At 43.7% G+C, this 12,371-nt stretch overlaps 2 protein-coding genes across 2 annotated transcripts; one reads left to right on the forward strand and one right to left on the reverse strand.

Annotated features, from left to right (window-relative positions):
- Positions 1–7,342: 7,342 nt before the first annotated feature.
- Positions 7,343–8,164, reverse strand: LOC107277213 (uncharacterized). The gene is made up of 3 exons (XM_015790919.3): positions 7,966–8,164; positions 7,741–7,874; positions 7,343–7,653 (listed from the first exon to the last, which is right to left on the reverse strand). The coding sequence occupies exons 1-3, from the start codon at positions 8,053–8,055 to the stop codon at positions 7,539–7,541; spliced, it is 339 nt and encodes a 112-aa protein (XP_015646405.1). The 5' UTR covers positions 8,056–8,164; the 3' UTR covers positions 7,343–7,538.
- Positions 8,165–8,219: 55 nt separating this feature from the next.
- LOC107281735 (uncharacterized) lies at positions 8,220–9,826 on the forward strand. Its single transcript, XM_026026696.2, has 3 exons — positions 8,220–8,426; positions 8,763–8,914; positions 9,243–9,826. The coding sequence occupies exons 1-3, from the start codon at positions 8,349–8,351 to the stop codon at positions 9,400–9,402; spliced, it is 390 nt and encodes a 129-aa protein (XP_025882481.2). The 5' UTR covers positions 8,220–8,348; the 3' UTR covers positions 9,403–9,826.
- The last annotated feature ends 2,545 nt before the right edge of the window (positions 9,827–12,371 follow it).

Genomic DNA, 12,371 nt, shown 5'->3' on the forward strand with positions numbered 1-12,371 from the left:
TTAAATTATATGTGTACATGAAAGTATGTCTAACAATAAATCAAATGAAATAAAAAGAATAAATAATTACTTAAATTTTTTGAATAAGACGAATGGTCAAACACGTACTAAAAAGTTAACGGTGTCAAACATTTTGAAACGGAGGGAGTATTTGTTTAGCGGCATATATATCCAACAAGCAAGAAATTATTGGGGAAAAACAGATAGATTTAGTATATATAAATATATATAGGAGTAGTTTTCAGTTGTTAATAGGCCGTAGTAGCAACTAGCTAGCTGCCGTTGGTACAAATAAGATAGTAGATGGGAGGGCAGTACATATGCGCTGTGGGTTGCGTTGACACTCAAGCTTTGATACTAGATTACTAAAATTATTACACGAATCACGGAGCTCACGCGGCATGTTATCAGGACAAGTTATATATATACTCATTGAGTATATTATGCAATAAATATATATGTACTCCCAGTGGGACGTGCAAAGTGATCATCAGTTCATGGATTAATAAATAATTAACTACTCCCGTATGGTTATTAGCCGTTGAACCGAAGTAATTAAACCAGCGCGCGCAAATTAAGGTAAACAGCTATAGTAGATATCTTAGTCCTACCTATATGTGTTTAAAACAGTTTCCCAGTCTCCACTCCATTGTACTAGATACATGTAATGTGGATAAGAGGCATGCGTCATCGATCAACAGGTTATTAGTCTTCGGAGCCAGCTAACTAGCTAGATTTCCCATTAGCCTGCGCCAGTGATACGATACAAATTACAAGTCGTTGACTTTTTTTCTTAATTAAAATTCTTTAAGTTTAATCAAATTTATATAAAAATAGTAATATCTACGACACCTAATTACTTTTATTAAATTTAACATTGAATATATTTTGATACAATATTTACTTTGTATTAAAAATGTTACTATATTTTGCTATAAATAAAGTTTGACTAAGAAAAAAATTAAATGACTTATAACATGAAACTGAAGAAGTAGATTGGTTTTGATATAATCTAGTATAATGAATCTTTTTTTTTAAGTCGAAGGAAGTATATATACGAGAATTGAATTAGCTATATATAGCTAGCTAGCTACACCATTTCATTGGGAGATGGATGATCCAAAATATATACAACAGCGCAAATTCAAGCTAGCTAGCAGATCGATCGGTCGATCGAGGTCGGCATCATAAATAATCTTGATGATTTAAGTCTGAACCATGCATTAACTAACTAGCAATTCATCGATCCGGCTGGCTGGTCAAACGCACGCGCGATCGGATGCAACTAGCTAGCAGTATCTGTCTATAATCTATCTATATTTCTGGTCAAAGTCAAGTTTCTTCTTCATCAATGGAGTATTTGTTTCACATGTCGAGTCGACGACGACGAATCAACAGAGCAGCGGGCCCGGGCCCCGGCCGATTATATTGACCCATCAACTTCAACTTATATATGGGCCTCACTCACACTCCCGTTCCAGCCCATCCAAACCTATATAACGGCCTGCCTGCCTGCCTGCTCGAACTCTACACTTCCTTTCCAGCCCAATATAAGACGCCCTGCTCAAACACTACGGTAGTGTTTGGTTGCAAGGATGGGATGGGATGGGATGGGACGAACCCACTTTTAGGGGTGTGTTGTTTTAGGGGTGGGTGGGATGGGTTGGTCCCTGGAGAGGAATATTCCTCTCAGATCCGGGACCAACCGATCCGCCAAAAACTGGCGGACAAACTCGTCCCACCTGGGACGAGCGACGGCGTCACCGCGCCATCCACCACCTTCGCGAGCTCCGCCGGGCGCCCACGAGCGTCGCCGCCTCGTCCACACCCGCCGCCACCTCCGCACGTCCTTCTCCGCCGCCGCCGCCTCCTTGAGCGCCGCCGCCTCTGCCTCGTCCGCGACCGCCGCCGCCTCCATGAGCGCCGCCGCTTGCCCGCGACCACCACCTCCGCGCGTCCACGAGCGCCGCCTCGCCTCCACGGCCGCCGCCGCCGCCTCCACGAGTGCCGCCGCTCATCCGCGACCGCCACCTCCGCTAGCACCGCCGCCGCTCCACTCAGATCCAGCCGCCGCCTCGCCTCCGCGCCCGGCGCCTCCTCCGCTTCGTCCATGACTGCCGTCACCTCCACGAGCACCGCGACCGCCATCTCCACAAACTCCGCCACCTCTGCCTCGTCTACGACCGCCGCCGCCGCCGGTCCTCTCAGATCCGGGCGCCGCCGAGTGCCTCCGCCCCTAGACGGCACTAATGGTGAGTACAAATCCGTCCATCCCATCCCACCTCAATTCCTTCTACCAAACAAAAAACTATAACCATCCCATACCATAAACCAAACAGACAACTGGAACCATCCCATCCCACAAAACTAGGATAGGTCTGACCCATCCCACTTCGTCCCCAAACCAAACACTACCTACAAGCACCAGGAGAGCACCAGCATGCACCAAGATACTACCTCCATCCCAAAATATAAACATTTTTAACAATAGCTAAAAATATTTATATTTTAGGACGGAGGGAGTGTCCGTCTTTCTGTGTCAAACTTTAACCATCCTTATTATTTATTTTTTTAAAAAAAAAACCACGCACAAAGTAGTATTCATATCTTATTATCTAATAATAATAAAAGTAATCGAATGATCAAATGTTGGACACGGAAACCCATAACCACACTTAAAATGGGACGAAGGGAGTAGTTTGACAGATACATCAAATTCTGCAGATAAGTTGAGAACAAGGCTAGTTTCACTTTAACTGCAGACTGCCAAGTTGATATTAATATTATACTGTGCCACACCTGATCTAATTAAGTTTCCCATTGTTCTCGAGGTCCTGCTGATCATCATCATCCAAAAAAGGCCCCACAAATCCAAGTGAGAACAAAGTCAATGAGGATACTCCAAACAGCCATGGTGATATGATTGCACGTCGCTGCTCCTTAGCCCAGCTGCAAATTTGTGAGGGAGAAAAGGATGAATTGATAGAGGCAGGATCAGGCAGAGAACAGAAGTGAATAACATGCAGAGATCGATACCTCTTAGTTAAGTTGCGAAGATGTTCCTTTTTCGACAGATTATCAATATTCTTCAGCAGTGGATGAACTTATATATATAGCACAACCAATTATCAATTAATGCTGGCTATATATCATGTTAACTGGTGGTTAAATTAGAAGTTTTTTTTTTAACGATACAGTGCAAAGATCTATTAATAGAGCAGAAAAAAAAATACAAGATTACAACCTTGTGAGGTCGTAACCAGGAAAAGAAAAAAATTATATCACCGTCCACACACCAACAGCGTCAACACACAAACCCAGGAGAAGACTAGCACCGGTCCGACCGCCGCTAAGAGTGACCGACCGCCGCTAAGCCAACACTGGAACATAGCCAAGCTCGCCCAAATCACCGACAGCGTCAACACACAAACCTAGGAGAAGGTTAGCACCGGATCGAGTGCCGCTAAGCGTGACCGACCGCTGCTAAGCCAACACCGGAACACAGCCGAGCTCGCCCAAATCCGACCCTTGCAAACGACATTAAAACCACGCTCTATCCAAATCTTTGGGATTGAGTGAGAGAGAAGATGGAATCGCTCTCCTCCTTAGGTCCTCCGATGTGGCCAACTTGCGGAAGCTAGGACGCCAGCACAAGAGGATAAGAATCTAGAGCGAGCTTGCACCAAATGCTTTGTAGGTTTTGGCAAGAGGGTGCTTAAATAACGTCTCTAAGGAGAGGAGCGATGGATACACCGTCGCCGCTGCCTGTCAAGGCCTCTGAAGGGCCGAGACTGGGTTTTCACCCGGCAGCCCCACTAGAGATGAAGGGGCGGCATGACAACATGAAGCATCTAGGCCCCCGGTGTTAATTTTGGTAATTAATGACAAGCACTAATTGTGGACTAACCGTCTTTGAGCTATACATTTTAAGTTATGTCCACGTCATATGTGCGCATGAATGATTATCGATGGATTAAAATTGACGGCGCAAAGCAAAGGGAAAGAAGACGGTAAAACTAGCGCTTTAATTTAGAATTGATCGAGGTGTAGGGCGATCAAATTTGCTAGTTTAATTTTAGTTTCGCCGTACTATTAAGAGGGGTAATGACCTAGCAAAGAGATGATTTTAATTGCCACATTAGGTCATTGCATTTTCATTTGTGCTCTCTTTTTCCTTACACAAATTCACTGGGTTTGGCTTGACCAGAGGCGGTCAGACCGGCCACATAGTGGCGGTCTGACCGGCGGCACTTTCCCGGTCAGACCGGCCTCCTGGAGGCCGAGATGATGCTGCTCGGGATGGCCGATACCCTCGTCGCCCCGGCGAAAAACCCCTCTTTGCTCGCCGGCGATAGCCGCTGTCGCGCTCGGCCATAAGCCTCCATCGGCTCGAAACCTAGCGATTTCTCTCACCACCGCAGCCTGCAGGACCCCTTGAACCTCCCCGGCACGCTGCCGCGGCCGCCCGCCTCGCCGGCCGCACCCGCGCCGTGCCACCCATCCCGCCGCCGCACTGCCGCCGGCCGCCTTCGCGCCTCCTCTCCCACATCCGAGCCGGTGGATGGAACCTCCTTGACCCCCCTCTCGCTTCCGGTGCCCGCTGCCCACTCCGGTTCGCCGCCGTTCGCCGTATTCCGCCGCGCGCCGACGGCCGTCCGATGCGCCGCCTGGCCTCCTCTCCCTCCCCATCCGACGTGGCAGCCACGTCGGCTTCACCAAGTCAAGTTGACCGGTCGCGCCTACCCCACCCCCTCTCTCCTCCGGCTTGTGGGCTTGGCCCATCGGCCCACCTTCCCCTCGGCTCCTTAAAGTGAATAAAGTCTATACTTACTCCCTCCTTCAAACCAGCCATATAACCAAAGATCATCTCTCCTCCATTACCCTTTGATGGCCCCACTTGTCAGTGACTATCAAAGAATATTCTTGAGAATATTCTTTTTCATAAAATTTAATAAATCTTTTCTTTAATCCAGAAACTCCATAAATCATTTTCCCTTGTTCCACAAATATCTTCCTTCGCCCAGAAATCCCAATTAAACTTCCAAAATTCATATCTCTCGATCCGTTCATCCGATTGACTCCGCTCCGCTTCCAATAATTCCGTAAAATTGAGATCTATTTAATGGCACTATTAATTAGTCTAAATAGGATTTTTCTTTTGGTCCTTGTTTAGGTTTTTGATTGTTTGCGTATAGTCGCGGTTATCGAATTTTCGTCGACCGTGGTTTTCTCGAAGATTCATGAAGCTTCGTGAAGACCTTGAGCAAGGTAAGTCACCCTTTGACCAATTGCTCATATAATTGGAAAATCATTATTATTTTGTTTGCAACTTACATTATTAGAATCACACACTTAACTTGCTGGCCTCGGTTTGCGTGCCAAACCGACGGACCTACATACCCTGATTTCCTTGTCGCTCCACCCTTGTGGTACATCGGTATCCGTGCTCTCTAAGCGCGTATACCAAATATCCCACATACACCGTTGTTTGTCGAAAACTTGGGAAATGGGTTTGTGAAGCCTTCAAAACCCGACATATGGTGTCGGTGTGTTTGAAAATAAAATGAATTGTGAAAACTCGCGATGCGGGAGCTGTGCCTACGTGGCGTTGTCCCGTATTCGCATATAAGGACCGATTCATGTGGGAAACTCATCTAACATAATCAAAGTGCAACCACAAGGTGGAATGAGACACCCTGCCTAAGTAATTAGTCGGTTCAGGGAAACCTCGCATGCCAATAGTTGGGGAACGCCGGGGCGGGGTTGGTTGGAGCCAAATCGGGTTCATGGTAAGGAAGAGAAGCTTGCTGAATTACCGATCGAGGTGGTTAGAGTTTGATTTGTGAAAACTAAAATGGCCTATATTTATGTGAGGATTTGATCCTTCTATGTGGCATGAGGTATCCCTGGGTCGGCTTGGGAAAGGCTTTGTTGCGAACCTCTGATACCGACGGGTGTTTGGAATAAGTTCGTATCTTGTGAGTAAAGTGTACCCCTCTGCAGAGGTTAACTAACTGTTCGAACAGCCGTGCCCACGGTCATGGGCGGATGTGAGGTGGTTCCTGTTGCGTAGATTTGACTGCCTGTGCTTTGTGAAAAGTTGTTGTGGAATGGGAATCGTAACTAGAATCAGCCTATGTGGCAGATGGATGACCTGAGTGGTCAGAAACGAATCTGTGTGATTCGGGATGTCTGTAGGCATCATAAACTAGGCTTCCCGAGTGGAAGCGGATTGTTGTGCTGCTGGGCAGTTGGACTCTGGGAGTCTGTAAAAATGAAAAAGGCTCTGGGAGCCTCCTAATCAAGTGAAATGGCTCTGGGAGCCGATAATTAATGATCTGACCTGGGAGGTCGGTACATTACTATTTGAGTTGCTGAAAAGCATCTCTTAAGTCGAATCGAGACGCAAGTCTCCTTTCGACCCAAAGTTAAAGAAATAAATCACTTAGTGATTTCAAAATGATTTCAAACAAAGGATTTCAAAACAACCTTGCCTCTCTTCCAAGCTTGCATTAAACACCTAAGTTCCCGTGACTTGTTGAGTACGAAAGTACTCACCTTTGCTCTATATAAATATATATAGTTCCTTCGCCCTGAGCTGAAGATGAAGTGAAATGAAGATTAGGGTTTCGTCCTGGTTCCCAGCCGTCGCCTGTGGTGTTGGGTGTTAGTCCGTTGGTTCCGCTGCTGCTACTATTGGTGTTTCCTCGTCCGTGTCGTCGGTTGCATTCTCGGTCTGTTCTGAGTTGCAACCTAAGTTAAGGTAAATAAGTCATCTATTTATTTTAAGGATTGCAATGATTCATATTTGTCACAGTGGGTACCAGCGCTATGTCCTGGGACTGGTACTGAGATCACGGTTTCGTAGGAAGCGGTTCGCACCGTTTCTCCTACGACACGCTCTTGTCAGGTACCGTTGTACGGCGGTGCCGGATTGAGGTGTGACATTATCTCTATATCTCTACTACTAATACTAATACTAATACTAATAATAATCTCTACTAATATACTACCCGTTCATCAAACACAACACATATCTTCTAACCCTTATGGGAGAGCAGATGAGACATCACTAAATTTCTGGTGCCGAGCCACGCCTTCCACCCTACGTCACCGCACCTCCAGTCGAGTCGCCTCTATGGGGCATTGCTTTGGTTTGATGTGATGTGATATGGTAGTGCTCGCACGTGCTTCTCTCATTTATGTAATTAGTTTTATTATTAGTCTATGTTTAATACTTCTAATTAGTGTCAAACATGCGATGTGACAGGGACTAAAATTTAGTCCATATATCTAAACACCACCTTAGCATGTTTCAAGTTACATACAACAAACTAAAGGTGCACATGCCAACTTTGTGCATTTTTTATTCGATTACGGGAATTAAGGTTAAGAAGTCCCCAAATATCTCCTGCAAATAGGGATGAACATGCAAGTTGAGAAAATTGAAGCCACTGGGGAGGATGGTTATAGAATTTGACAGCATTCATATAGTTCATATATAGGAGATATATATATGAGCAAGCAGTTGGTTGTAACTATGGACGGCGGTTAGTCCGGAGGCCGAGCTCGTGGTATATCCGTTCGCCAAGGTTACAACCACAGATGAATGAAGCAGGGATCATGACGAGCACATGGAATACTCGACGAGCCCTGAAAGAGAAGAGAAGAGAAGAAACCTTATTTACTAATAAGAGAAGAAATCTATCATGCATGCAAGAGAGAGGAGAGGTGGGTTACCATGGAGGATCTTCCCCATCCGGCACAACGTTGTAGGTTTGCATCTTTGATTGCACTATCATTCTGACGATGGCATCCCAGTCTTGCTGCTGCTCATCCTGCAGCTTCTTCTTCATCATCTTGTTGGCGAGCTTCTAGTGTACGTAAGAAAATCAAGCGTAAGAGGGGATAGAATCGATCGAGCGTATCATATCGATGGAAGAGTTAATAACCGATCGAGCTGACCTGATCTGGCGCCGGCGCGCCGTGGAGGAGGCGGCGGAAGTGGGTGGTCAGCGGCGGGCGACCCAGGAGGGATCCAAGTGCAGCCGCCATATGGATGTCTCTCTCTTTCTATGCAGACTGCAGAGGAAAGGGGATTGGTTTTAGGTTTGGTTAGGGTTTCAGATCGGATCGAAGCTTTTCCTTAATTTCCTTCTCTTCTTCTCTCCTAGTACCGGGCTGGGCTGGGCTCCGCTCCTCCCTGGGTTCAACTAGTATTTTTTTTCCTTTCTTTTCTTTTCTTTTTGACAGCAAAAAAAGAACTACTAGTAAATGTGAAGCCGAGCCGAGAGAGAGGCAGATCATCGATCCCTAGCCCTAACTTCTCAGAGGAGAGGAGAATTGCCATGGCAGGCCTGGTACGATCCATCGGCGAGAAGCTGCTTCGGCGCCGCTCCTCTCCCCGCCGCTTCTCCTTGGACGAGGTACGTACCCAATTAAATCATACTCCCTCCATCCCTAAATTTTTTACGCCGTTAATTTTTTTAATCATGTATGACCGTTCGTTTTTTTTAAAAAATTTAAGTAATTATTAATTCCTTTTCTATCATTTAATTCATTGTTAAATATACTTTTTATGTATACATATGATTTTACATATTTCACAATTTTTTTTAAATAAGATAAATGGTTAAATATGTTCAAAAAAGTCAACGGCGTCAAATATTTAGAGACGGATGGAGTAGTACTAATCTATCACTGGACTAAATCCATCCATCCATGGATGGATGTAACAAGATAAGATTGGTCGTCACTCACAGGTACAGGCAGCGCTTATGAAGCTGGAGGGTCCCAAGAGGGAGGAGGTGGTGGGGATGATGCGCGATTGGGAGGCGAGGCTGGACGACCACATCCTCGCCAATATCCGCAACATCCACGCTCTGCGCACCCATCAAGCTGGCTTCTTCAATTGGTACGACCTACACTTTTTTTCTTTCTATCTATGTACTCCCTCCATCCCTAAATATTTGACGCCGTTGATTTTTTTAAACATGTTTGACCGTTCGTCTTATTCAAAAAATTTAAGTAATTATTAATTCTTTTCCTATCATTTGATTCATTGTTAAATATACTTTTATGTATACATATAGTTTTACATATTTCATAAAATTTTTTGAATAAGATGAACGGTCAAACATGTTTAAAAAAAGTCAACGGCGTCAAACATTTAGGAAGGAGGGAGTACGTATTTGTATGGTCATGATGAATTGAATGTCAATTACATACCTTATTATTACCAGCGTGCTGAATCGTTTGGGAGTGCCCAAGGGGGACTTAAGAGATAAGTGGCTATGGCGCTCCAACCTTACTGCCATGTACTTCACCTCTTTTGCGCTTGGCTACCGCTCTACTCAACACATCATCAACAAGCATATACAAAGATGCATGAAGCCTAGCTAGGCACTTCTTCCCTGCCTTTTTATTTCCAAACTGCCAGGCTGCCCCCTCTCTCTTATGCCGATTTATTCACTTAATTGCCTAGGATCATGCCGTCTTGTGTTAACCTGACTCCCCTTTTGCTACTGATCGGATCTATCTCTTTGTGTTCTCTTATGTTGTACTCCAGTATGTCGTTGGTTGCTTCATCATTGCTACGTACTGACAAACCATTCTGCTATGTTATGTTTCCATCTTCTCCGTTACATGTATAACTATAATTATGACCTCCCGTTTTGATCATCGATACCACTCGGTCAGGCAGGACTTCAAATTTCAGATCCTTCGATCAGGTGACAATGACTTAATTTCATATTTTTCTTGTATTCGATCACACTCCATCTTACAGGAAACAAGTTATTAAACAGTTTGTTCCGTACGTGTTTCATTTCTTTCCTTTTCGAGGTTATAATTCTAAGTTCCAAATAGGATATACTCCCTCCGTTTTACCATGTAAGTCATTCTAGTATTTCCCACATTCATATTGATGCTAATGAATCTAGACATATATACTTATTTAGATTTATTAGCATCAATATGAATGTGGGAAATGTTAGAATGACTTACATTCTAAAACGGAGGAAGTACGTCGGCTTACAGTATATAGCATCCCCTTTCGTGTTACTAGGATTTAACCGGCTTGTCCACTTGATACATCTTCTGTACTAGACCAACAGCCGCAGTTCATTCATTCATTAATTCCCTTCAATTATTATTATTACAGTTAGTTTACAAGGTTCTAAAATCAAAGACGTACTGGGTTAGTAGCTACTAAATCAATATTGCGTTGGGGGGGGGGGGGACATGGATAACATGTGTACTCTTATTAAGAATCAAATTGTGCTTATTCATGCATATATATATATCACGATAACAATATATTTATGCCCTTATTCATGCATATCTAGACAAGATATATGCCCTTACGTACAGTGGCAATTAAGTTTCATTGAGCGTCAGGATCCCATACAAAATCAAGTGTTATACATAGTCAACATCGATCATCTTCAATTACGGTGCAAGCCGACATATATATAGAGTAACTTGGAAATTAAGCCGACATATCTAGCTATAGCTGCTTGCCGGATCGAGTGGCTGAGAAGGCATCAAGTGTGAAGCCCATAATAACGACTGCAGCACTCGCGCATGCCCGCTCAACTCTACGGGCCATCGCACCCGAGAGTGCTGAATTAACGCTACATACACATGGAAAACATATATAGATCGATGAAATTAATTTAAGCTTAGAGAAAGAGAGACATTGAGATATATATATAGCAGTAAACTCTTTAATTAGTGCTCGCTCATACATACAAGTAGGTAGTCTGGTCCAGTGTTGCCATGTCCATTGATTTAGTACCTGTTTCCTTCAAGCAATCCAGAATGATATCAACCTATAAATGAGAGTGAAAATATTTTTTTTTAGAAAATGAATTAAAATTCGGCCTCTACATCCACAATGGATGTACACAGCCTGAGAGTGAAAATATTTAGTGTTAAAACTTGTTGCAATGCATGACTGATGAACGACAATATATAATAAGAACTTTTAGTCTGGAGTACATGGTTAATTTGATAAAAAAAACTTTAGTCTGGAGTCAGAGTCATTAATATAATTAAGGGGGACGTGCCTACTTCAAGAAAGAACTTTAGTCCTCGAATAGAAAGTACATCTATCTTTTGAGTGTACAACAGGAAAATCATCAAATAGTAGAATCTAAGCTAAGCAGGCAGACGCAATGCGACCGCAATAATATACTCTCTTCATATTTTAATGTATGACGCCGTTGACTTTTTAACAAACGTTTGACTTTTTGTTTTATTTAAAAAATTTATATAATTATCATTTATTTTATTGTGACTTGATTTATCATCAAATGTTCTTTTAAGCATGACATAAATATTTTTGTATTTGCATAAAAAATTTGAATAAAATCAAAGGTCAAACATTGGTTAAAAAGTCAACGGCGTCGTACGTATTTAAATACGGAGGGAGTACCTCCTTTGCCGGCCGGCAATATATATATCTTCCCGTAGACACATTTGTACGTACGTGTCTCTCTTCCCGGTTCCCGTCTTAATTACCTGCTGCTTGCTCCTGACCAACACTAGCTAGCGTCAATGCAAGCACCACAGCAGTAAGTAGCTAGCGAATCCATGCATGCATCCATCCCCAATTTTGTTTGATTCGTTTTTTTTTTCATCGATATGATTCCCCAATTTTGAACATCCAAATTAACAAGTACATAAACATATTTATTATTATTATTATTTATTTTGATTACTAATCATCAGTTTATAATAGTTGTATATATGCAGATGTAGCCCTAGCTAATGGAGATCGATCGAGGACATATACATATCCAGTATCCTAGCTATCCAGTGAAGGGAAGGGAGAATTGAAAGGTAGCTAGGGCGTGGGAATTGAAGAGAGTGCTAGAGGGAGATGCAAATTAAACCTCTTCCTTGGTAGGAGTAGTAGTTGTTCTATGGGAAGAAGGAGTGCCGTGGAGAAGACGATGGCGATGAGCAAACCTCATCACCGGCCTGCTCGACCTCCACGCGGCTCGCATCATCATCGCCCTCCCCATCGTCGCTGACGACGCGGAACCCATGCATTACTCTCTCTCTCTCTCCCCTTCGATATGATTGTGGCGGCTAGCTAGCTAGGGTTTCCTTCCTTTGAGTTTGATATATACTCCTCTTCTTTTTCTCTTTCTCTCTTGCCTTCCGTCGTTTTTCTCCCCTGGATCGGCTTCCTTTCATGCTGGACCGACGGCACCATTACGGGCCGAATATAATGGGCCATGAAAGTACGTAGAGGAAGGGCCTCTTTATATATCTACTAAGATAATCAATAAATAAATTCATTTTAGGTCAGCGAGTTTGATTTTCATACCTAAACTGAAATACCACGTACAACGGATTCCTCA

Source organism: Oryza sativa, chromosome 7 (assembly GCF_034140825.1).
Source record: "Oryza sativa Japonica Group chromosome 7, ASM3414082v1".
NCBI lineage: Eukaryota > Viridiplantae > Streptophyta > Magnoliopsida > Poales > Poaceae > Oryza > Oryza sativa.

Excerpts from the sequence above, each read along its gene's own strand:
- LOC107277213 (XM_015790919.3), bottom strand. The coding sequence starts at position 8,055 with ATGGCGGCTGCACTTGGATCCCTCCTGGGTCGCCCGCCGCTGACCACC. Across the intron at positions 7,875-7,965 it reads GCGCGCCGGCGCCAGATCAG|AAGCTCGCCAACAAGATGAT; the intron begins GTCAGCTCGATC and ends TACGTACACTAG. Across the intron at positions 7,654-7,740 it reads GATGGGGAAGATCCTCCATG|GGCTCGTCGAGTATTCCATG; the intron begins GTAACCCACCTC and ends CTTCTCTTTCAG.
- LOC107281735 (XM_026026696.2), top strand. The coding sequence starts at position 8,349 with ATGGCAGGCCTGGTACGATCCATCGGCGAGAAGCTGCTTCGGCGCCGC. Across the intron at positions 8,427-8,762 it reads GCCGCTTCTCCTTGGACGAG|GTACAGGCAGCGCTTATGAA; the intron begins GTACGTACCCAA and ends CGTCACTCACAG. Across the intron at positions 8,915-9,242 it reads CAAGCTGGCTTCTTCAATTG|CGTGCTGAATCGTTTGGGAG; the intron begins GTACGACCTACA and ends TATTATTACCAG.